Source organism: Balaenoptera musculus, chromosome 9, assembly GCF_009873245.2.
Source record: "Balaenoptera musculus isolate JJ_BM4_2016_0621 chromosome 9, mBalMus1.pri.v3, whole genome shotgun sequence".
In the NCBI taxonomy this organism is placed as follows: Eukaryota; Metazoa; Chordata; class Mammalia; order Artiodactyla; family Balaenopteridae; genus Balaenoptera; species Balaenoptera musculus.
Window position 1 is genome coordinate 100289564 of NC_045793.1, and position 25896 is coordinate 100315459.

General features: G+C 51.2%; 1 protein-coding gene across 9 annotated transcripts in view; it reads right to left on the minus strand.

The window, feature by feature from the left end:
- Positions 1–25896, minus strand: part of TNS3 (tensin 3) — a 239058-nt gene that overhangs the window by 26423 nt on the left and 186739 nt on the right. For all 9 annotated transcript variants that reach the window (XM_036863546.1, XM_036863553.1, XM_036863547.1 and 6 more), the window contains one exon: positions 1193–1364. In XM_036863546.1, the coding sequence (XP_036719441.1) occupies positions 1193–1364 (172 nt within the window). The remainder of the gene's footprint in view (positions 1–1192; positions 1365–25896) is intronic.

The window sequence follows — 25896 nt, forward strand, 5'->3', positions numbered from 1 at the left end:
CCTCTTGCAGCAGCGCGACGCTCCCCGAATATCTGAACTCAGGCCCGGCCCTTGCAGCCTCCCACTTGACTGTTCACCCCAGATGCTCAGTCTACAGCCTCAGGGACGGGGGTGGGGGGGGTGGTGGTCCGACCCTGCCTCCCCAGCCTGTGTGCCTCTTCCTTCCTCTCTCTTCACCTGGCAAAGTGCCCTCTTCTCTTCAATTCAAGACGTAGCTCAACTGTGTCCTGACCTTGAAGCCGGTGTCCGCGTGTGCACAGGGATTAGCTGTGTCCTCCCTCTGGTCCCACCACGCATGCACCAACCACGGGATCTGCTTAAACCTCCCTCCCCCCGTTCTCTTTTTCTTCCCGATGCCCAACATAGGTGCCTGACACAGTCAGTTTTCATAAGTGCTTGCAGGAAAACCAGCTGATTAAGGATACACAGGAGACTGCCATATCGAAAATGGGAAATTCCAATATTAAGAATATTGGAAATTACTCTACATTTAGAAATACAGAAAGACAGCTAACACACTAGCAAACATGTATTTGCTCTGTGTGTGATGTCAAGTCCTGAAACGCAATGTCCCCCTTTTTTGTAAAGAGAAAGGAGGTGGAATTAAGGGTGGTAACTGTAGAGCAATGTGCCCACAAGTAAAATACTAAGAAATGATTCCTACCCTAAGCATCTGAATTTGCTCAGTGGCAGTCCTTTGTGAAGGAGAAATAGGACATTTCTCTCTATCCGTGGCCCAAACTTTCTGTTCTCCAATCCCACTGAGGGGTGTTCCTGCACCCCCCCCCAAGCTTTCCCGAACACCTGCACAAATTCCATGTCTCCGAGAGCAGCACGTCCTGCCTGCTCTCTCCATCCCAATCTGCAGACCCGGGCAGGCCCCCTCCTAGCCTGGCCACCACACCCCCTTTCCAGCCTCAGCTCAGACAACGTTTTCACGGATGCTCGGTCCTGAACTGGCCACTGTGCCCAGACTCTAAGTGCAGTGTGTTCCTTGAGCACTCTGCCTGCTAACACTGAGGGTGGACTCAGGAGTTTTTATTTTGACTGCATTTTGGAAGAGTGATGGTTGTCAATCCACAAGGCAGCCCGGTGTCATGTGGAGGACGAACGAGCCCCCGCCTTCCCTCCGTGGTGCTTGGGTTTGGGGTCTGTTAAGAGCAGCCTGTGTTCGGTTCAAAGGCCACCTTACCTCCCCCTCCGCTGGCTGGGGCTGTGGCCAGAAATCGTGCAGGAGGACGTGAACGCCCGCTGGAAGGAGGGCGCCGTGGGCATGTCGGCCCGGAGCATCGCAGGTTTGGGTCCAACAGGGCTCTCTGACATCCCCACAGAGTGACCGAGAATCTCAGGGCAGCCTCGTGGTTCTGGATCAAGGAAACATGAGCAGACTGTAAGGAGCAGTGCCACTTCCAAAGCTTTCTGCTGCAGAAGGAGGTGACCCGACCCCACCAAGGGCAGCTTCCTCTTGCCCGGCACATTTCCAAAAGGAGAAACACCTGACCAGTCCCTGCTCGCAGCTCTCAACACGTACTGATGACCACCATCCACTGATGATGTTTGTTTACAGTGAGACGGGAGGGAGCCCAGCGTCTCACCAGAGGACCAGTTTGCCCTGATATACTTACCGTGCTGATGAGGTAAGCCATTTCCCACTCTAGAAAGGGCAAGGCCTCTGTGCAAACCACAGAAAAGACCCACTTTCCAGAAAGTGCCGGCCCAGCGGCACTCTGTGCCCCAGGTTGGGTCGCGTGCTTTCGGCTAACACTTCCCTCCGCCAGCACGGCCCTGCCTGCAGTGTCTTCACCCCCAAGAGGTGCAGAGGCCACTTGGCCTGACCCCCGTCACAGGAGGAGGAGAAGCTGAGCACCAGGAAAGTCTGCCTGTCTGACACCCGCACACCACAGGGAACTTCACATGATCCACTGACCCGATGTCCATCCTGCTCACAGCCTAGCATCTCCACTATGTCTGGGTTTTTTTGGGGTTTTTTTAATATTTTGCCTTTTTTTTTAAAACTAAGCTTTGAGAACTGGACAAATCTACCATGGTCAATAAAATAATATTGTGAGAAATACCGGTTATTTTGCTTTCTGCGTTAAAACAAGGGAGGACTGATCAGAAAATAATAAAGTTGAAAAAAATTTCACATCACTCACGTTACTCAGTTCCATCTATCATCGATCCATCCATCCATCCACCCATCTATCACCCATCTATCCATCCATTTACCCATCCACTTATCCAACCATCTGTCACCTATCCACCCATCTATCTATCTGACATCTATGCATCTATCAATCTACCTATAATTTTATGGACATAATATCAAATATTTAATTTAAAAAAAACTGATCAGGCATTCCAGGTAACAAGACAAAAACATGCAAAAGAAAACAAAAAAATGAAAAAGAAAAGAAGAAAGAAAAGAAAAAACACCCACAGCTAATACAAACATTGGAGTTAAAAGACACAGACTTCAAAATAACTAAACTGAAAATGTTTCAGAAACAGGCTCCGTGCTCATAGGGCAGGAGAAGCCCCCAGTGTTCACTGCTGGCCCCTCCACTGAGCTGGCAGCTGGTGGGAGCTTCAGGTCAGTCATGCTATGAATTAATGAATGAGTTAACAAAGGCACCAACGGAAAAGTACAGGGCAGGGCAAAGTGTGGAAATATGGTTCAGGAGACTGGCCCAAAAAGTGGGAGGACGACAGAGGTGCCAAGCAGCCCCTACGACCCCACGTCAAGGAGCAGCACAGAACCACTGGATCAGAAAAACGGTTTGTCCATCAAGTCTAGCGCACCCGCTTTCGGGCTGTCTGAGCGTGTCACGGGCCGCGCCTGAGAGCACGTGGCACGAGCGCGCACACAGCAACTCCTCGCAGGACCAGTGCCTCCGGCACAGAGGTTGCTCTCAGTGATCCCCATGCAGTGACGGGAGCCGTATGTTGGCCCAGTCCCAGGGCCGCGGCCACCTCAGGAATCCCACATCACACGCCCACGGCGCCCAAGAGCCCCAGCAAAGGAGGAGAAACCGAGGGGAAATAAGATCCCACTTTGTGCTGTTATCATGCTGCCTGTTCCAGAAAACAACCAGCACAGTGCTTCCCATGAAAGTGGCTTTGTTCCTAACTCAGTTAGAGCCAACTCTGGGGCACGTGGCTGGGTTCTGTTCCCTCTGGTCAGATCAGCCTCTGCCCCCTGCCCGGGCAACAGGATTTAACTCCTAAGGGGGCGGCCAAGCACCTCAGAGTGGAGGCCCCGGCTTCCTGGCCCCTCCACGTGCTCAGAGATGCAAACAGCACCGGGAGTGGGAGCCTCGTGGGAGGTAAGGGTGCGCCCTTCATTCTCCAAGCGGTGGGGCGCTGGCCACCGGCCCTGCTGGGAATCCAGAGACAAAAGAACGGGAGACCCACGTGGCTGGAGAAGGACCTCGAAATCGGGCCCCAAGCACAGGCAGAGGCACCGGCTGCGTGAGTCGAGCCTGCAGACCCTTCTGCGTGGATTCACCTCATTTCTCGAAGCGCACACGCCCGAGAGCAGACAGAACGTGTCCTGGTTGGTTTTTGTTCAACTTGCACGTTTGCTGTTCACGGTTGAACGATAGGTGAAATTTCCAGAAGGACGACTGTACGTGGGCCCCGTTGCCTGGTGGAGGTGGGGATCGGGCCTCCGTCTTCTCAGCTCTGGACCCAGAAGGAGGCTCAGGGGTGAGGTGACGGCCATGGCAGCAGAGGAGAGTTCCGACATGAGGGAGGTCCTGCAGGCGACAAGCGTGCGGGCGTTGGTCCCGGCGGCCTTCCTCCCGAGCCCGCGGCCGGCAGGCTTTCCTCGGCTCCGGATGCCACAGAGAGCATGTCTGTCTGTCCTAAACCAACTACATGAGGGGCTCCAGGGTAGTCAGACTTCTGGGGCCACAGCCCCCACTAGGCTGTGTCCACAGAGTCGGGGGACTAGGGACCACACGGACCCTGCTGTACCCCCCGTGCACGTCAGAGCTCTGGTGCCCAACCCGATCTGGGCTCTTTTGGGTCCCTGGCATCGTCCTGGCAGAGTGGCAAGTCTGTTCCTCCTCACCACATTCTCACATTTTCTCTTTCCTGCTGACGCCCAGAGGAGGCCGCATAATACCTTCAGTGGTTGGAAATCGACCGCCTCACTTCCTGGTTTTCTCTGTGCAGACGGCACGTCCTGGGCTGAGGGCTGGGAGGAGGGGGTCTCCCTCTGGGCTCCCAGGATGTCCAGCCCACCATCTCCCCTCTGCTTCCCCTTCCTGCACTTCCTTTACCCAGAACAGGGTGAGAGAGGGTCACAGGCTCTTTTCCAAAAGGCCTATTTTTATGTTCCATTTGGGCCGCTACAGGAGGTTCTGTGGGAAGCTGGGTGACATTTGCTCTCCGGTCACCACTATTTACATCACATAGTATAAGTTAACAAGAAGAAAGGGAACCCTCGCTGCTCTCAGCTCACTGTGCTCCAGAGCCTGGTGCTGAGGCCTTCACGGGAAGGGAATGGGCGGGCAGAAAACGTAAAGGAGGGGCCCACACATCAAGGTTCATCCCCGTATGCCTCTTCTCTTGGATGCAGGAACCACTACTTACTAACAAAAGTCAGGGCATGTGACATTTAAAAAAAAAAAAAAAAAAAATCAACATTTTCCTGTCTCCTAGGTACATAAAAAAATCTTAAAAATGTATAAAAATTATTCACTCATATATTACTTACTCTTAATCGTTACACATTGCCATTACATTTTTTATATGACCTTTAATGAAAAAGAAAATACATTTAGCTGAGGTCAAGATTATTCTTGCCTATCCAGGTGAAGACACTTGAGTTTTGTTATTTAACTATCTAAATAGTCTCAACCTTTGGCTGGCATATTCACAATAAACCTTTAGAAGTGAACGAGAAAATCTATTGATGGAATCCTGGAAGGCTGGCGGGATTCTGATAGACCAAATGGTACATGTGTACGCATCTATCTATCTATCTATCTATCTATCTATCTATCTATCTATCTATCTATCTATCTATCTATCATCCATCTATCTTTTTATCTATCTGTTCACCTTTCATCTATTTTTTATCTATAGCTATCTACCTATCTTTCATATCTATATCTATCACCATCCCTCCGACCTTCCCTCCTGGGATGATGTAGTTAACCAGGAAGTTCCCTTCTCCACCATTTGAGAGAGTTGTACAAAATGGAACATTACCCAACCTTTTTTCTCTCTCACTCTATCTAGTTCTAGGTGTGAAACTGGGGCTGCTGGGGAAGGAGTGCACAGATCCCCAAGTTCTAGTCTGGGTTCCACCACAAGTCATGGACCACTGAACACGCTCTCAACCTCTGGGACCTCAGGTTCTTCATTCACAGAATCCCATCAATTAGGATCAAAGCAGATGATTTCTTGAGTCTCTTTAGCTCTAAATTGATCTCTCCATTGTTCCTTTTTCCTTCTGTTTCTGTCTCCCTTTGTAAATTGGTGGTTTCCACCTATGGTGATTTGCTCAGTACCCCCTTTTTTATGTGTCATGTCTCAGCTCTTGATTTTTGCTTTATGGTTACCACAAGGTTTACATGAAACATTTCATAGGTAAAACGGTCCTTTTTCTGCTGTCTAGCTCTAAATTTAAAGCATTTTAAAAAGCAAGATTGCATGGGAAGTTCAATAGTAGTGATTTTTAAAAAATTATTCATTAGATATTTAAATTTTGTAGGCTTTATACTGTGTACTTTTCAAAAAAATTATTTATTTAGTAATTTTTATTTTGGGCTGCCTTGGGTCTTCGTTGCTGCGGGCAGGCTTTCTCTAGTTGCGGCAAGTGGGGGCTACTCTTCGTTGCGGTGCTTGGGCTTCTCATTGCTGTGACTTCTCTTGTTGCGGAGCACGAGCTCTAGGTGTACGGGCTTCGTAGTCGTGGCACGCAGGCTCAGTAGTTGTGGCTCGTGGGCTCCAGAGTGCAGGCTCAGTAGTTGTGGCACACGGGCTTAGTTGCTCCGCGGCATGTGGGATCTTCCTGGACCAGGGCTCGAACCAGTGTCCCCTTCGTTGGCAGGCAGATTCTTAACCACTGTGCCACGAGGGAAGTCCAATAGTAGTGATTTTTTTTTTAATTTTATTTATTTATTTTTGGCTGTGTTGGGTCTTCGTTTCTGTGCGAGGGCTTTCTCTAGTTGCGGCGAGCGGGGGTCACTCTTCATCGCGGTGCGCGGGCCTCTCACTGTCACGGCCTCTCTTGTTGCGGAGCACAGGCTCCGCACGCGCAGGCTCAGTAATTGTGGCTCACAGGCCTAGTTGCTCCGCGGCATGTGGGATCTCCCCAGAACAGGGCTCGAACCCGTGTCCCCTGCATTGGCAGGCAGATTCTCAACCACTGCGCCACCAGGGAAGCCCAATAGTAGTGATTTTTAAAGGGAGCTCTTACCTTATAATTTTTTAGCTATTTGTCTATGAACAACAGACCACTTAACCAATCTTCTTGAAAGCAAGGGAAAGATGGGCAGGCAGCCAGATATAATGTCAATTAAATAGAGAAAAACCTTGGAAGACTGAAAAAACAATGCTGCGATAGATGCTTTTTGTCAAAAATCAAAGTCCTGCATCTCTGGCCCCAGAGATGCTCTACAAACACAGAAGGAAATGATCAACGGCCCCCATATGGAGAAACACATACTTTCTTGACCTTGAGTTTTTTCTTTTGTAAATCTTTATGTCACAGTCACATCGTACGAATGTGTTCTATGGGTTAAGGTTTTCAGTAAGTACTAGGAGCGCTCTCCCAAGGATGAACTGTCTCTCTCTCTTCTAGAAGCATCAATGTTCTCATGCCCCCAGCAGAGCCAGAAGTGCCCCAACCAGCACTGCAGTCAGGGCCCCTGTCTGTTAACAGACAGGGGATCCTTCTGTGAAGTTCTCATCCAAACCGGAATTACCCCCTTCAAAAAACTTATGCCACAGTTTTCCTTTTACTCAATAACACAGAAGAACCAGAAAATGCAGATAAAATAGCTCACTACAATCAGGACCTTGTTTCTTCTTATTCTTTTAAGATGTCTCATTTCTATTCAGAGGTTTTGATTCAAGCATGCTGGAAAGAAAACACATTTGCCCCCATTTCATTGGTGTTGTGCAGGGAATTCTAATGTGGCAACAGTGGAAACAGTTTCTTCTTCACAATGAGTCTTTCCAAGCAGTTTCTACTCTGATGATGCACTAAGCAACGCCAGCTTCTCAAATGACTAACAAGGGCTCTTAGCAACCTGTAAAGAATGAGCATCTTTCAAAAATGGGCTGTGGAGTGAGCTCTCAGGAAAACGAACTCCTTCCTTCCTGCTAGACTTTAAGGAAGAATGGCATTGGGGCTGGAGGTCCTGAGGATACCTGAGACCCACCCCCCCCAGAGCCCAGGGATGAGGGAGCTTGCACACAGAGCTGAGAAACTGGGGGTCAGGGTATGAGGCCTCCTGACACCAAACTCGAGGCTGGAACTGCCCTCTGTTCTGGCCTCACTTACATTTCCGTTTTTTAAAAAACTGAGGTGAAACAGACATAACACATGTTACCATTTTAACCATTTGTAAGTGTGCAGTTCAGAGGCATTAGGTGCAATTCACATGTTGTGTCACCATCACCACCATCCATCTACAGAACTCTTGTCATCTTGCCAAACTGAAACTCCGTCCCCATTAAACACTAACTCTGCTTCCCTCCTCCCCCCAGACCTGGCACCCACCATTCTACTTTCTGTCTCTATAAATTTGACTTCTCTAAGTACTTCTTATAAGTGGAATCATACAGTGTTTGTACTTCCGTGTCTGGCTATGTCTTAAAGGTTCATCCATGTGGCAGCATGTGTAAGAATTTCCTTCCTTTTCAAGGCTGAATGACATTCCATTGTATGGATGAACCACATTGTGTTTAGCCCTTCATCTGTGGACGGATACTTGGGCTGCTCCCGCCTTTTGGCTCCTGTGAATAGTTTCATGTCCTCCTTTTATGTTCCTTTGCCCAAGATTGAGTTGGGACTGGTTACTTGCGACAGAAAGCAGCCTCAGGGATACAAGAGCCTTGCCTCAGAGCTACTTCCAATCCAGCGGGAATCCAGGTAGACAAGAATGATTACAGCAGCTGTCAGGCTATGGGGAGAGATGGCGCCAGAGGGAAGAAAAGAGGCATTGACACAGGGAACCCTTCCTTGGGCTGAGCCAAAAAAAAACCCACCAGAGACAGTGTGTTCCAAGCAGAGGGAGAACCCGTGTAACTCAGGCGGAGAGTAAGTGGCTGATAAAGGCGACAGTGCGGGGAGACTCACCCAGGAACGGATAAACTGTCAGCAAAAGGCACAGAACACGCGAGATGAGGCCCGGTCTATCTTGGTGAAAATGCTGTACCCATGACCCCCGGTTGGTTAGAAGTCTTAGGTTCTCAGAAAAACCGCTTTCTTCCTTTAGGCAGAGTCCCCAGTCGCTCTGGCTTTCCTTTGGAAATGGGACATGGCCTTCGTGCTAAACTTTGTCCTGGCCCTTCTAAGGACAGAGCCATCAGCCTGGTGAAGATGGCTGACACAGGAGCCCTGAGGCCTCTTCACCGGGATGAGAGCTTCCTCTCATCAGGACCGTACCACGGAGACTTAAAACCACGTTCCAACAGAGGGCCGGGGCTTAAAACCCTCCTGTTATCTCACAGAGTGTCTTCTTGTGACTGGAAAGCCCTATTTCCTGTGGAAGATTTAAAGGACACAACTCCAAGACATCCTCATAGGATCCACACCTCTCAGAACCCCTAGGGCACCAGGGGGACCCGCATCCACTGACCTCCCACCCCACACAGTAACTGGGGCCCTAGGCGGCCAATCTCTCCCCTAATTTCAGAAGCCAGAAGTCTGCTGTTTTCCAGAGATTATCACAGCTCAGGTTCTAAAACCAGGTCCCTACCCAGGCAGTGGTGTCTTCGCCGGGTCCTTCTAAAGCACCCTGATTACATAACGTACGCCGCGCCGTGAACCCCTCGTTAGGTCGGCACCAGCAAGGGCAGCGGTCCTCTCAGTTAACACAGACGGTCCGCTGCAGTACATGGCACTGCTGCGTAGTTTAAGCTGGATTTTCACAACGTGAGCAGAAAAAGCAAGCTTTCTTCATAAATTACCAACATACTACTACTAATTACTACCTGGGGGGTACCTAACAGGCTTCCTTGGCCCTCGAAACAAGCCCTCAGGGGTATCATGTCCTGGGCAGACCCAGGAAGCTAAGGCTCAGGGCCTGCCCTCACTTACACCCGGAGTGCACACTGTTTCCTGCTTCTCAGTGGTACAGAGAAGGACGGCTTGTTTGACAATCCACGTGCCTTGGGTTCAGTATAAGAGACCCTCTCTCGTTCCCAGGGTGGGCATGGCGTCTCCCCACGGGACAGGGCATCTTCCAGAGGAGGCGGCACTGAGGGACGGGTACAAAGGGGCTGGGTCTCCCTGGCCCGGTGGAGCCGGGTCCACGCTGCCCCTGACCCCGCAGTAACGTGAGCCGATGGTACCCCTTCCACAGGGCTGGGGCGTGCTCTGGAGAGCTCGTCATCAGGGGTCGCGGCCTCCCCACAAGAGGACCATGGGGCGCCACTCCCACTTCCTGCCCAGCAGATTTCTGGGGCTGTCGTCTTGGGACTGAGCCTCCCCTTCTTCCCTCTGGGCAGTGAGGTGGCAACAGGTATTCTTTTGTTTTCATCTTTTTACTATAAAACTCTGCCCATGTGCTACCTCAACCCCACCTGCTCTAGGAAACAGGATTCTGTCCCGAGCTAAGGCTTCACATTCTACCCAAGGATTTGATTATGGAAGGCCTTCCACTAAACTCCTCTTCCTCACTAACTTTGTTATGTATCTCCTGTACGTTCGTTGGATGTTTCAGGCGCCTGTGCATCACTTCTCCAACCAGCCAGTGAAGTCCCTGCAGTGAGACCCCTGCCTGCTTCACCTTGGTTTCCACAGTCACCCAGCACATGGCAGGTGTCTGTGCAGTAAATGTTTACCAAATTAGCAATGCTGAAGACAATCATGTTGGGAACTTGTGGTTCTGGCCAAGACGGAGTAGCCCCACTCCTCCCCAGTCCTTGAATTTACAACTGCAGCCCTGGACATCACACAACCACACGCACAGGGAACTCTGACAGATGGAAAGAAGGACCTGGGCACCTGGGGAGGTGAGGAAGGACACCGTGGTGAGTTCCTTGGTTTCCTTACCGCCTCCCATAGATCCCAGAACTGTCAGACAAAAGCAGCTCCAGGAAAGGCCCGCTCATCTAGCCAAAGAACCAAAACCAACCCTTCCGAAAAGAGCAGCCTAACAGCAGAAAACCTTGTCGGCAATACCTGTCCTATTCCAAACAAACACCCACAGGACCCGCATCCCCCAGTGCACAGAAGGAGGTGGCCCTTGACCTCCCCACCAGGCAGGTGTCAGCCGGGCGCAGGGTAAGCCAGCCTCCTTCCCCACCCAGCCTCAGGCCCCAGTGCAGTGGTGCGAGCAAGCGAGCTGCACTTTCTCCTCCCCTGTGTCAGCAGGGCCAGCGGGAAGGGGCATCTGAACATCTGAACATCCACGTGGCCCTGGAACTGCACCTGGGCAGAAGCACTGCCTAGAACGAGAAGACCGGATGAAACCAAATCGAGAGCTCACAGCACAGCATCAAAAAAGTCCAGGGTAAAACCTAACACCCATTCATCGCACCGAGAACCAGAAAGCGAACAGGCATCAGAACCTACGGGACAACTGGAAAACTGTGGGGGCTCCTCAAAGCGTCGGGTCTGAGGCAGAGGGACGGCGGGGTGACCTCAGGTCTGCTCCTACCCACAGGCGCACCAGGTAGGGACCCCGAGGCCCGCACCTTCCAGGACCAAATCTTGTCCTGGGGGAGACTCTGCTCTCTCACCTTCTCAGAGCTGTCAAGGAGCCCCATGGCATTCTAGAAGCTTCTCTATGTACACTCAGTCCCCCAGGAAAGCTAGCTGTCCCAAGGATGCCTGGGTCCTCCACCCAGTTGAGTCCTAATCATACCCTAACCCCAGTCCTTCCAACTCATTCCGCTGTCTCCCACTCCGAGTGTGTAAAATCCTACCTGGCTTTCATCTACCTGGTCTGCCTGGTCCCCACCCACCTCTTGCACAGGGACTTCTACGTGCCCTCCCTGCGGCTAAGCACGCTCAGATATCAGAGAACACTGCTCCAGGCCAAAAGTCCCCTGGTATTTAGTGGCAGAACTGGAAGCTGAGCTGCTTCCCTGAATTCCACTTCGTCCGGTGCCCTTAAACTTCCATCTGCAGGATAAAGTGGGTGATGGCCCTAAAGGAGGAAACAGGAGCGTAGTCTGTGAAAGGAGGCCTTCTGGACCCCAGCTCCTCTGTAAACTGGGACTCAGTTACCTTTAAGTCACAAGAGAACGCCTGGAATAAAGACCGTCTCGGGGGCCTTCTGCAAAGTGAGTGGGACCAGGACTCAGAACCAACCCTGGACGCGCCACTGATGGCCGAACACCAGCTTCCATGTCACTTAACACCTTTCAGCCACACACACAAAACCACCATCTCCACCCAACCTGATTCCAACTCACCTGAGCGGCTTTATGCCTTTGGATATTATTCTACTGTTTTCTTAAAATATAGGGAGGGGAAACTGAAGGGTAGGAGAGAAAAAAGACAACGCAGGCAACAGTCAGGACAATGGTCAGTAAACACTTCTTAATGTGTAAACTGCTTGCCTAGAATTTATGCTGATCATCAAACCCAAGTCCTACTTTCTTCATGCTTTCAGAGCAATGCTGCAGTGGCTACAGGTGCAGATCTGAATGTCCACGACTTGTAAATCACAGATTTCTCAAAGATGTTTTAAAATCCTGCTTGTATCATACATATCAACATTCTTTACAAAGAGAACAATAATGGAAATCAGAATAATAGCTGCTTTTTGCTGAGTACCTACTACTACTACGTGCCAGGCGCTGTGCTAAGCCATACGCAGCCGTCATCTGATTTACACTCAGAAAAAGGTTTCCACGTGCAAATTGATTACCCCAATCTTATGGACGTGGAAGGAGAGATGCTGAAAGGTGAGGTTAAGAAACTTGTTCAGGGCTTTCCTGGTGGCGCAGTGGTTGAGAATCTGCCTGCTAGTGCAGGGGACACGGGTTCGAGCCCTGGTCTGGGAGGATCCCACATGCCACGGAGCGGCTGGGCCCGTGAGCTGGGCCCGTGAGCCACAACTGCTGAGACTGCGCGTCTGGAGCCTGTGCTCCGCAACAAGAGGCCGCGATAGTGAGAGGCCCGCGCGCCGCGATGAAGAGCGGTCCCCGCACCGCGACGAAGGGTGGCCCCCACTTGCCGCAACTAGAGAAAGCCCTCGCACGAACCGAAGACCCAGCACACCCAAAAATAAATAAATAAATAAAAATAAAAGTAGCTATAAAAAAAAAAAGAAAAGAAAAAAAAGAAACTTGTTCAAAGGCAGTCAACTCGTCTCTGTGACTGGGAAGCTGTGTTCTTTCCACAAGACACCCTTGCCCCCCATTAGAGAGATCTCAAAGTCCGCAGCCCTAATGTAATAGAATAACCCTGTCCTAAAGTCACTGCCTTTTTCCTCCAGATACAGCGTAACGTTACCTCGGAGGAGCCCGTTGTGCGAGTTCCCCACGTGCGGAGAGGGCTCGGGGCCTTTGGGAGTAGCCTGCAGCCCTGGGGCCGCAGCTCCCACTTCGAAAGAGCGCCTGTAGGAAGTGCCACCAGAAGCCGGCTCCTGGGATCCCACCGGCCACCGTCACCAACAGAGGAAGAGAAAGATCTCTCTCTCCTGATAGAAACGGACCAAAACTCTCTTAAATTCACCTTTGGAGTTGGAAAACTATTTCCATCCTAACCAGAGAATTTGTAACATGTTGATACACGCATGGAATTCATGGAAAACTACTATCGTGTATGTACTGCATTAAGATGTCAGGAAACATCTGAACAGACATTGTCATCCATTCAGCTGCGGAGAAACCTCCCAGGCCTAGAAGGGAGAACTTAACAAGACTTTCAGGCTGGAAAGAGTGAGAGAAGGCAGACCACTCACTGGCCTGGCCTTGCCTTTCTCAGAGGGAGTGTCCCTCTCTCTCCCTCTTGATCACCCCCATCCTTCCAGCTAAGACACACACACAGCGCTGTGTCAGCCCAGGGTCAGCAGGACTCTGAACACCAGCGGGATCCTCGGGCACGGGTGCCCCAGGGTGGCCACTCGGATCCAGGCACGTGCCGCGCCCGTGCCACCCTCAGAGGCTGGGCCCATGGTGCTGGCCCGCCCGGCTCACCTCGGACGTTTCAGAGGTAAGGTGCACGGAAGGACCCAGACACTCTACCGTCTGGAAGCTCTGCTAAGACTGTGGACGGGTTATTTCAGTGACTGTGTGTCTTGTTTTACAGTCATGGACTCTAAAATCCACCCTCTGATTGCTGCAACAGTGGGCAAGACAACGGTAAAACGCATTCTGAAACCCCAGCTTTGCTCCTTAGGCTGGCTTGCTGCATTTAGTAAGAGCACTGCTTCTCCTACGAGACAGGAGCACCTGGGTACAGCCTCGGGGCCCTCTGTCCTCGGGGCAGCCCGAGATCCCTCACGGGCTCTGGGGGTGGACGGACGGCCCTGGAACCGGGCAGGCGGGCTTTCTCCGTTTCAGCAAAAGAATGTGCTGTGCTGGGACGCAGCCCCGGCTCCTCCGGAAAGCCGCACATCTGTACACCAGGCTTTCCTCTGCCCCAGTGAGTCCCGGCAAAGACAAAGCATGGCTTTCTCCTGGAAGGAGGAGGCTTCCAGGCTCTGGGGCTGGGGCGCTTTGTCCCACGGCCTTCGGACCTGAGGGCTGTCCTCAAGTGGCAGGAGACACCGGGAAGAGTCACCCTCCTCCCAAGTCCGGTCTCCCCTGCTTCCTGGCCCTGGGACTCGGCATCCCACCTCCTCCCACTCCCCCCCCCCCGTCCCCTCCCCCCCACCACCCCTGAGATCAGGTTTCAGCATCGCCCCGGAGACGTGGCCGGAGGCTGCGGACGGAGGAGAGCTGGGGCTGAGCGCGGCGCTTACCTGGGCACCTCGGGGCGCTGGTCAGTCCACAGACGGCCCGGGAGGTCAGGGGCCGGGCGGAAGGCGCTCCCAGGGCTGTCCCCAGCGGCGTCCCCCACCCACCGGGGCAGGGCGACTCTGGGTTCCGGCGTCCCGGGGGAATCGGGGCGGGACGCGGGGCGGCTGCCTCTGAAGAGGCCCATTCAGAGGGCGGCAGGGAAGGAGCTCGTCCGGGGAAAGAATCCGGGCTTGCTGGGCGGCCGCTGACTGTCGCGGGCAGCCTGCCCATTGAGTGCCTCCAAACGGCGGTGGCCCCGCCTCGCGCTGCTGCGCGGTTTGCTTCCTTTTCATTTCTTTTCCCCTTTACCCCTTTCCCTGCCTTGAATCTCTTGCAAACTCCCAGCTGAAACCCTACACAGCTTAGTTTCAGCCCCAGGCCCAGCGCTACCCAAGGGACAAGCCGCTAGCGCGCGTGGGGCTGGAGACTCCCGGGGGTCGCCAGCCCCCCCAAACCGCCCCCTCAAGCGGGCCTCCTGTCCAGGATCTGCGCCTCAAGAGCCATCTCCCCCAGAGGCAGACCTGCTTCTCCGGGATCCGATGCTCACAAAAGAGAAGCTTCCACAACCACTGGAGTCCCTGGTCAGCTCCGCACCCCACCCCTGCCAGCCAGGGTCCAGGCCCCGTCCCTTCCCCCCGGGGTAGGGGCATTGCCTCTCCCGCGCCCCAGTCCCCAGCCCCACGGCCTTCACTCCATCCTCTGCCCAGGGCGACCTGGGGGATCTTCCTCTCGTGAAACCCTGCAGGTTTTCTTCCTGGCCTCGGCGGCTCCCGTGCCCTACCACTCCCAGTTTGCAGAGTCTCTTTTCTAACCACGTAGCCTGTTTCACCTGGCTGGTAGCTTAGTCCACCAGCAGGCTGTTGGTAGGTCTAAACACATTCTATCCCTTTCTTCCCTCTTCTCTGCTCATGTTCTTCCCTCTCTCTGAAAGGCCAGCCCCGCCATCCAGCAGTCTGGTGGACTCCTATATACTCTTCAAAGCCCGTTTCAAATGATCCCACATTTTTATAAGACTTGGGACATTATCCCCTTCACTCAGGTAAGTCCACGCTCTGTCCCTCGTGACCTGAGATCTGACAGTAACAAGTCCATATAGCAGCGTAGAGAGGCTCTGTCCCATGTGTGGCTTTTGAGGCCGAAGCTCCAGGCAGTAGATACGTGCATTACTAGGTTTACAGCCACCAAGCGCAGCAGGGCGTGGGCACTCGCCCCTTGCCTCTCCTGCCTTTCGGGTTGGGCACAGTCCCACTCATCTGTTAAATCTTAGGTGCTGATGCCACATACCCTAAAGTCTTCCCTGAAAGAGAAGGTCCCACATCCCTCCTGGGAGGCCCCTTTCCTGCTCACGGGCTGGCATTGGCACTGCCTTCTGCACACCACAACGGGACCAGGCGCCTGCAAGCAGGCTTCCAGAACACGCTCCAACCACACTGTGCCGAGTCACACCTGCCCAGCCCTGGTGTGACCCTCTGACCCACTCATCAACCTGGGGAAAGTGGACAGGTGCATGCCTCTCACCAGGAGAGACAGGCATGCCTGGGGCCTTCGGGCCACCTCTCTAAGTCACAGGCCAAGAAGATCCCAAGGACCCTCTGCCCCAGAGGTCTGAGCAGGGCACATCCTCCAGCTTGTTTATGCTGCTGCACAGGATCTGCAGGAAATGCCTGACCACAGCCCGGGGCGGCCCAGCCAGCGGGTGGACAGGCCTTTCCCGTGGCCCACCGCTCCCTGAACGGAGAGGAAGGCGGCCGTCTGGCAGCCAGGCCCGGGCAGGACAGTGACGCAGCGGCGCTCCCCGGGGCGGGTCCTTCCCTTGGTGCCAGGGGACTCTGTGGGCCTGAGAAGTCTGGGACAGCCCATGGCTGGGTGGAGGGGAGGAGTGCCGCCTCCGTGCCGCAGCATCTGTGACCAGGACAACTCTGGTGGGGATTTACAGACACTCCAGAACCTTCTGGAGACCTGTCTGCCCCTTCTCCTTCTCTCTTATGCTTAGCAGGAGCAACAGGGACGAAGATTTCGTGGTTGTGCTGCAAGTGGCAGCAATTCTGATGAAAAGTCACATTCGGAAAACTCTTCCCCTAAAACTATGCCGCCCCTACCTAGCACCTAGGATCTGGGTCAGCGGGAGGTGGGTACCCGTGGGTGCTCACGCCTGCAGGGTCACCCACTTACCCCTAGTGGAGTCACGGATCAAGTGCAGACACGGACCGTCCATTGTCGGCAATGCCAACCCTCCCCCGCACACGTCGTGCCGGCCACCGAGCCCTCCTCCACACCCCTAGAAGCTGTGTGCCTGCTTCCCTTTAAGTAAAAGGCGTCTCTCTCCTGCTCACTCCTCACTTATGAGAAAACAACACAAACTTTTATCCCGAACCTTATCTGTGTTAGATGCCGGGACGTACTGATGAGTGAAACACAGACAGACAATAGTTTGGAAGCTACAGAGGGAGAGGGACACAACCCCAATCCAGGCCCCCATTTACCGCAGGCTGGGTCCTTACGGAGCCCACCCCACTGGGAGGCACATCCCAGGGCGGGGGAGAGCCGGGCGGGCTGTCCCAAGGACGGCCTGGGACCCGCTCCGCCGTGACAGGCGAGGCTGGACGGCCCTCGACACACGGCACAGTCACGGCCACCTCACGGGAGGTGACCGCGGAACCGTGAAACACTGCTGGGGAGGGAAGGGGCGGGGAGCAACTATGGGGCAGGAGGGCGAGGCCTGGGCCGCCCTGAGAGGAGCAAGGTGGGAGGGCAGAGAGAGCAGCGATGCGAGCTCCTCTTCCGGGGGAACACTCAGAAAGCCTTCGCCATCTGGGATGTGAGAGGGAGGGCAGAGAACCGCGAGGGGAGCCAAGGACGCCAAAGCGATGGCTAAGGCACCTGGAAGGGCACGGGGAGGCCAGAAGGGTCCCCCGCGACAGCCCCCTCTTGTGCCTCCAGAGGGGCGTGTGCCGTCCAAAGGCACCATCTGGTCCATGTCTTCCAGCCTCCCAGCCCCTGACGGGCCTGCCGGCCTGACACGTCCTTACGGGGGGCCGTGCTGTCACCTCAGCACTCTGTCCCGCCCAGCGTCCACTCAATGACACGGAATGCAGGGCCGCTGCACCACCCAACGATGGGGTATCTGCAGGGTCTCCCTTAGGACTCGGTACATGACGCAGCAAAGGAAGGTCAGAAGCCTTACGAGGAAGCTGCTTCCGAGAAAGGGGGCCGTGCAGACAAACTGTGGGCTTCTCCCGTGTACACAGGAGGGCAGGGCGGGGACCGCCGAGAGGAGATTCCCAGGGACCTGCACGTCTTCAGCACAGGCTCTGCCCTAGTAAAATAGAACGAGGAGCGATCTTAGAAAGACCCCGAATGGCCAGTACATCAGACAGGGATCCTCAGGGCCACTCTGACACCCTCCTGCTGCTTTCCCAGGGATTACCTGCCCGCCAGCACCCAGGGAGGCACTGCCCTGGGATTCTGAAGGTCCAATTCAGTGGTCTGCTTTTGCAGAGAAGAAATTAAAGACAAACCCAAAAAGCCATCCCCCAGGACCTCAGTTATACACTGACTTCACAGCAGCCCAACCTCACGCTCCTCCAGGACATCTAACTGTAACATCACACGGTCCGTCTGTCCCAGTGCGTGACCCACGGAGACCTGCAGACACACGACATTCACCCCAAGATGCCCAGCAAGTGCATGCCGGGCCCTGGAGCACAGGAAAGGTTTTCCTTTTTGTCAAACTACGGAATTCTCATTTCCCCTGGCTTTTGTGTTTTCTATAAACTTGCTCTTTCTCTACATAGGCACATGTGTAAGTGCACGGCACGTGGTAAGTGCTCAAAAAGCAATGAATTCCTCAGTCTGGGCATTACTGTGAGTATACACATCCAAGGTGCATCCGAGCGCTATGCGATATGTATATACAAAAACATACTAGCACATGACAGGATTTCAACCAAACGCAAAGCTTCTTTACCTCATCAGGGTGGTCTGGTCGGTGTCCTTCTCTGTCAAGGAGGCACCCTAATTTGGGGGCACCAGGTTCCAAAGGCACTGAGCCGGGTGGACCACAGCCAGTAACAAAGGGTGAGAGGCAGACGGCAAATTTAACTCTTCACCTTTCTCAGGTCTCATAATCCAAAGTCTTCCCAAGTGTCTCCAGCAGAATGTGGAGTTTTCACCGGGACCGCCAGCCTGAGGTGACAAGAGTCACAGATACATTTACCTCACACCATGCTAGGAATCCACGCAGGGCAGGGGAGCGCCTTTGTAAGGAAAGGAAGAACTGCAAGTGGCATGGGGTGAATGCTTCCAGTAAGAAAACACCTCAACTGTCACGGGCCAGGGCTGCACGTGCATTTTCTTTCAAGTCGTTCCCAGTTCTCAAGGCGTCCTATCCCCGTTCAGAGGGGAGGTGAAAACACACGCGGGCGCGAGTGGTGGCTGGGTCTGCAGGTGGGTTCTGGAGCCCACACCCACTGCTGTCAGAAGATCATCAACCTGCAGCCCACGCCAGGGCCGAGACCGACCCACGTCTCCAATCCCGGGGCAGAGCACAATTTTGATAGACAACGAGGCTTTGGAAACGCTTCAATGACCAAGTGCGTTTGGAATTTAAAAACTATATTGAAAGACAAGTTTCTGGTACATCCTCACATACGTTATCACATACATATCAACGTACATTTGGTACATTATCATATATTTATAAGCTGAAATCGACCTTCATTTCTAAGAGATGACACCATGCACAGTACCGCTATTATTATTTTTGCTTAAGTTTAAAAAATGTCTTAAGAGGTCTGCAACTTGTGCAAGAGCTGTATAATGGCGACTGTGGCCCCACATGCGTCTGTCACCAAGTCTAGGGCCTGGTCCCAGGTCACTGGCCTGCGGGGCTCAGAATCAGGACAGCAGCAAAAACCCTATTGGAAGCACATCCGAATAACTTTTACACGCTGAGATTCGAGAACGGGGCTCAGAATCAGGACAGCAGCAAAAACCTCATTGGAAGCACATCCGAATAACTTTTACACGCTGAGATTCGAGAACAGTCCACCAGAGGGGGGATGAAATGAGCTGATAAATAAATTCAGAGGGACTTCCCTGGTGGCGCAGTGGTTAAGAATCCGCCTGCCAATGCAGGGAACACGGGTTCGAGCCCTGGTCCGGGAAGATCCCACAAGCCACGGAGCAACTAAGCCCGTGCACCACAACTGCCGAGCCTGTGCTCTACAGCCCACAAGCCACAATTACTGAGCCCGCGTGCCACAACTACTGAAGCCTGTGCGCCTAGAGCCCGTGCTCCACAACAAGAGAAGCCACCGCACTGAGAAGCCCAGGCACCACAACAAAGACCCAGTGCAGCCAAAAAGAAAAAAAAATAAAAATAAGAAATAAAAAATTTAGAGAAACAAAGACGCCTTTAAACTCAAAGCACGCAAACAAAAGATGGCATTCATCGTGGTTGGGAAATCATCGGCTCACGTGGGGACACTTCCAAGCCAGCCTGTTTGGTGGATGAGGTGTCAGTACAGAATGCCAACATCTTGTATGTTTTGAGCTTCATTCCACTCGAGTGAATGAGTGCTCTCATCTCTGCAGACTGCTCACCGCCCATGCACAGGCCAGCACTGCACGCTGACCTCCAGCAGCCCAACACTGATGTTTAATTTTAAATGTATTTTGAAGCTGTCAACCTTCCCGTTTTCCATTTTCTGAATCTGGGGCAGCAATGGGGGTAGCAATAGTTGCTAACCATGGCAGTCACACGGGGTCACATTCACCAGCAGGCGTCCTTCTGCACGAATCGGAGTGCAAAGTGTATCCCATGCGTACACAGATGTGGATATTCCTATACGTAGTTATATACACATATGTACCTAAATATAAACATGTTATAAATACATATATAAATGGACGAGCTTTTTAGGTTCTGCAAAATTCAAAGTAATCAGGGACGTCTACAAATGTCACACATGTTCACATTCAGTACATGCTTTTATTCCTACTATAAACACTCTCATTAAGTTTGTAAAATTTCAAAAGAAAACGGAGCTGGGTACAGGAAGAAAGGGGAGGTCTGGTAGAAACATTTTGCAATTTGTCAAGCTTTGAAGAAGGACAACTTTTTTTTTTTTAAACAAAAATAAAGCATTGCCTCAAAGTAACCTCTCTCTTTCTCTCTCTCTCTCTCTCCCCCTCTCTCTCAACAAGACCTTCCTGGGTATTCCTTTTCTTCCTCCCTCTGGCAAACATCACCCATTTTTACCCTTTGAATCCAACTCCAAGAGGTAGCAACAGCACTAAGCAAACGCTGCACCCCTCAGGCCAGGGCCTCCTTCCTGCCAGTTCAGAGTAGCCCTGGGTCAGAGCTCCTCCTCCACCTTCAGGTCACTGCCCACAGCCCCAGGCAGGGCCCTGAAAACACCAGCCCTTCTCTCCAGAACAAGGGTATACGAACTAGAAGCTGCAAAATGTATAAAGGCCTTCTCCTTGGCATGGACATATAGACACTACCAAACGTAAAATAGCTAGCTAGTGGGAAGCAACCGCATAGCACAGGGAGATCAGCTCGGTGCTTTGTGACCACCTAGAGGGGTGGGATGGGGAGGGTGGGAGGGAGGGAGATGCAAGAGGGAAGAGATATGGGAACATATGTATATGTATAACTGATTCACTTTGTTATAAAGCAGAAACTAACACACCATTGTTAAGCAATTATACTCCAATAAAGATGTTAAAAAAAAAAAAAAAGGCCTTCTCTTTCAGTAAACTAACATTAACCGTTAATGGTGCTCATTGAAACCAAAAGTCCCCAAATGTTCCCTAAATACCACTTGCAAAACCGTCAGGTGAAAATGTTCGGGAACTAAATAAAGATGATGGTCCTCCACGCAACGAACCGTTCACTTCAAATCATTCACTTTATCTTATGTGAATTTTACCTCAATTAAAAGAAAATTCTCTTATGGATTAGTTGGAAGCTGAGATACATCAGAAACAAATTTTTAGTGAAACCTTTCTTCATATTTTTTTCCCATTTATTTTGAAAGTATCAAGAACTCCTTAGCCTTTCAGCTACAAATGACAGAGTAATTTACATCTTGAGCTTCACAATTTTCTCTCTTTTGCCTCCATGAGGATTGAGATTAAATGACCCCTTTACTTAAACTCTTACTAATATTTTTGTGTTCAAGAAACACATTTCCTTCTGAGGCTCTAAAATGTTCTGCACCCAATTCAATGTTGGGGGTGGTTCCCCACACCAACAAGCAATGCTCCGACACCAGCCGGGGGTCCTACAATTCAACTCAACTCTATCTACCTGGAGACAGCATCAGAGCCCACAGGCTAAGGGTTCCGTCCCACAGGACCGCCCTCCCTTCAGACCGACCAGCTATATAGATCAGAGGTGCTCACGACCCTTTCCTCGGGTTCCAATAATTTGCTAGAGTGGCTCAGAGAACTCAGAGAAACATTTTACTCACTAGGTCAACAGCAGTTTATTATAAGAGGCTATAACTCAGAAACAGCCAGATGGAAGAGATGCACAGGGCAAGGCATGGGGAGGGGCATGGAGCTTTCATGCTCTCTCCAGGCACCCCACTCTCCCCAAATCTCCACGTGGTCACCAGCTGGGAAGCTGCCTGAACCCCGTCCTTTTGGGTTTTTCTGGAGGCTTCATTACATAGGCAGGATTGACTAAATCACTGGCCACGGGCGGTCGATTCAACTTCCAGCCCCTCTCCCCTCCCTGGAGGTCAGGGGGTGGGACTGGAAGTTCCAACCCTCTAATCACAGGGTTGGTTCCCCTGGCAACCTGCCCTCCATCCTTTCCAAAAGTCACCTCATTAACATCACAAACACCGCTATGCTCTAATCACTTAAGAAATTCCAAAAGGCTTTAGGAGCTTGGTGCCAGAAATAAGGAAAACCAAATATATACTTCTTTTTATAAATAACAGTATCACAGACTCACATCTGGCATTTCTAAGGATGGTGGCCCCGGAGACATGTGTTTCCGGGGGTGTCATGTAGGCTGTGTCCGGGATGCACTGAACATACAGTCCCGAGGGCGGCCATCCCAGGCGCCTCCTTGAGGGTCCCAGGTGGGTAGAACCTGCTGGTCTCTCCCCATGGAGCGCACGGTCCAGATCCTGGTGCCAGCTGCCCTCCCAGCACCCACCGCCGCCCTGCCATCTCCCGCTATCTGTCCCCAGTCCTTCAAGTTACAGCCTCCTCTTCTAGTTACAACACGCTGCTAGGAGAATTCTACAGTATGTGAATTCATATTTAAGTATTCATTATTTGAGTAAATATTTCAATATCCCTCACTCTCCTGGGGCAGGTACCCTAATGTAAAAGAGGAGCTCGCCAGGCACAGGCCCAGGCCTCAGGAGCACATGCTGGGGAAGGGCAGGCTACTCTGGGCTCTGGTCTACCCATCACCAACCTCAGATTGCTTTTCATTTACTTTGCTTGTTTACTGCAGAGGTGAGGGGTAGGTATGAGGCGCCTGTGGCGGGGACGAGCCAGGCAGGCTCCCGGGGCCCCTGGCACTGGAGTCTGGGGGCTTAAACTAAGTGCCACAGGACCTGGAGGGACACAGAACAGGATGTGTGCTACCCAGAGCAGAGGGCAAGAGCTGCAGGCAAAGGTGCAGTGCCAGGTTACAGGGGATAACACGGGCCTCTCCTGAGACAAACTCTCCCTCCCTGACCAAACCGGAGACAGGGTCCTGGAGCCTCGACCTTGGCCTTTGAGGTCTGTCCTCGGAGGGCCCAGTCTTTAGCAAGGATTCTGCTAAGTCATCCCCCCCTGCCTGCTCTCTGATCAAGTTCTTCATCTCCTCTGCCGGTCTTCAGCAAGATCCTGTTGGGCCCGTTTGGCAAGAATCTCCCTCTCCTTGATGTTCCTCTTAGTAACTTTTCATCCCCTGACCCTGTCACTGCTCTTTGGCTGTATTTGCTGCATTAGGATTTGAGCTCAGCTTCTTCCCCTGCTGCAATAGTACCAAATAAAATCTGTCTCTACCACCTTTAACTGGTGTCCTGCTCTGTTTCTCCCCGATATTTGTCTGCTGGTTGTCTGGGAAATAACCTGACACATCTGGGTTTACACTGACTAAGCTGGTACCTAGTTCAGTTTGATGTAATGAGACACACAGAGGAACTTTATGTAGTTAGTGTTGCACTAACTGCATACTAACTAAAAGAAGTCAGAACATAACTGACATAATATTAATAGGAACAAAATCAGAAATAGTTACAAAGGCCCAAATCCATTCTGCTAGGGTCAGTTGATTCCACCACCCGAATCTCCCACAAATCCAACCCACCTCCTCCCATCATTTCTGAAACGATTTTGGTGCTCCACCCCACTGCCTACTCCGACTGCTGTTGTGCCTACAGCAGCCAGACCGATGTGTGAAAACAGAAATCTGAGCAGTTGTCTCCCCGTCTCAAGACATACCCCCATCTTCTGTGGCTGCAGAGAACAGCTGTGGCTGGGCCTCCTCTCACCCCTCCACTGCCCTCCAGACCCCCGTCTCTGTCCTGTCCTGGTCCGCAGTACCCTCTGCTACAAGGCCCACACCTGCTGTTTCTCCATCCCAAATGCCCCCCTCCATTCAACTAGTTAGCTCCTACTTAACCCTACTCACCCGTCAAACCCTCAGACCTCCTAATCAGGTAAACAACCAATATAAATTGGCAGAGTGCCATCGTCCTGTCCTGGGCTCTTCCCGGTCGTGGGATCACTGGGTCCGTCCCTGCTGTACCTACTGCACTTCCAGGAGGGCAGGGCTGGGTCTCTGGGCTCACACCAACCCAGCAGAGCACTGTGGAACAGAAGTGCTCAATAAACACAGGCAGACTGCACCCAGGCCCACTCCACACCAAGTATTCCTTTATCTTATAGTTTAACTTTTCATTATAGAAAATTCCAAAAAATACGAAAGTAGACAGAATAGTATGATGAACCTCTGTGAAGACGTCACCAGCTTCAACTACTGTCAACTCACAGCCAATAAATACCGTTTCGACCACATCCACACCATTTCCCCCAATGGGATTTAAATTAAACTTTTAATGTTGAGATCATGGTACAGTCACACAGAGATCCCCTATACTCTTTATCCAGTTTCCCCTGATGGTAATATCTTACTAAGCTATACCAGGATGGTGATATTCATACAGTCAAGATAGAGAACATTCCCACCCCACAAGGACCCCTCCACTCCCCCTACACCTTTACCCCCTCCTAACTCCTAGAAAACACTAATGTTCTCCATTTCTATAATTTTGCCATTTAAAGGATATTATGTAAGTGGAGCCATACAGGATGTAAACATTGGGGAATGGCTTTGCTCTGAAGATTCACCCAGGTGTGGCACCACTGCTGCATCAACATTCCGGTTCCTTTTCATTGCTGAGCTGTGTTCCATGGTGTGGATGGACTGCTGTCTATTTATCCACCTGCTGAAGAACACCCAAGTTGTTTCCAGTTTGGGGCTATTTAGAATAAAGCTGCTATAAACATTTCTGTTCAGGTTTTTGTGTGAGTATAAGTCTATTTCTTTGGGACAAAAACCCAGGAGTGCAATTGCTGAGTCACATGGTGGTTGCATGTTTAGTTTCTTTAAGAAACTGCCAAACTCTTTCCCAGAGAGGCTGCACCATTGTCCGTTCCCACCAGCAATAAATGAGAGTTCCAGTTTCTCCACATCCTCAGCAGCATTTGGTGCTGTCACTATTTTTATTTTTAACCTTTCTGACAAGTCTGTAGTGGTACCTCACTGTGGCTTTAATGTGCATTTCACTGAAGGCTAATGATGCTGAACATCTTGTCATGTGATTACCTGCCACCTGTACATCCTCTTTGGTGAAACGTCTCTTCGTATCTTTTGCCCATTTTCTAATTGGATTGTTTGTTTCTTTACTGCTGAGTATTCACAGTGCAAATATTTACTCCCAGTCTATACTTTGTCTTCTTATCCTCTTAACATGTTCTTTCCATAGCAAAAATTTTCAGTTTTAATGAAGTCTAATTTATCAATTTTTCCTTTTATGGATCATGCTTTTGGTGCTAATCTAAGAGCCTTTGCCCAGCCTGGACCCCAAAGATGTTCTCCTATTTTTTTGGTAAAAGTTTTATAGTTTTCCATTTTCCATTTAAGTTTTTGATCCATTATACATTAATTTTTGTAAAAGATGTGAGACTTTGGTTAATGTTCTTTTTTTTCTTTTTTTTCTTTTTTTTTTTGCCTGTGGGTGCCCACTTGCTCCAGCATTATTTGTTGAAAAGGCTATCTTTCCTTTATTGACTTGTTTTGGCACCTTTTTCAAAAAAATCAATTGGGCATTATTTGTATGAGTCTATTTTGGGGTTTTCTATTGGTTTCTGTGTCTATCCCTCCACCAACACCACACAGTCTTGGTTACTGTAGCTATATAATAAATCTGGAATTTAGGCAAATCCATTCTTCCCACTTTATTCTTTTTCAAAATTGTCTTAGCTACTCAAGTTCCTTTGTCTTTCCATATAAATTTTAGAATTATCTTGTCTATATCTACAAAAAAAAACCTTGTCAGGAATTTGATAGGAACTGTGTTAAAACTATGCATCAATTTGGGAATAAATGACATCTGTACCAGGTTGAGTTTTCCAACCCATGAACATGTCTCTCCATTTATTTAGATATTCTTTTAGTTCTTTCATCAACACTGTGTAGTTTTCAGCATATAAGTCTTGTGCATGTTT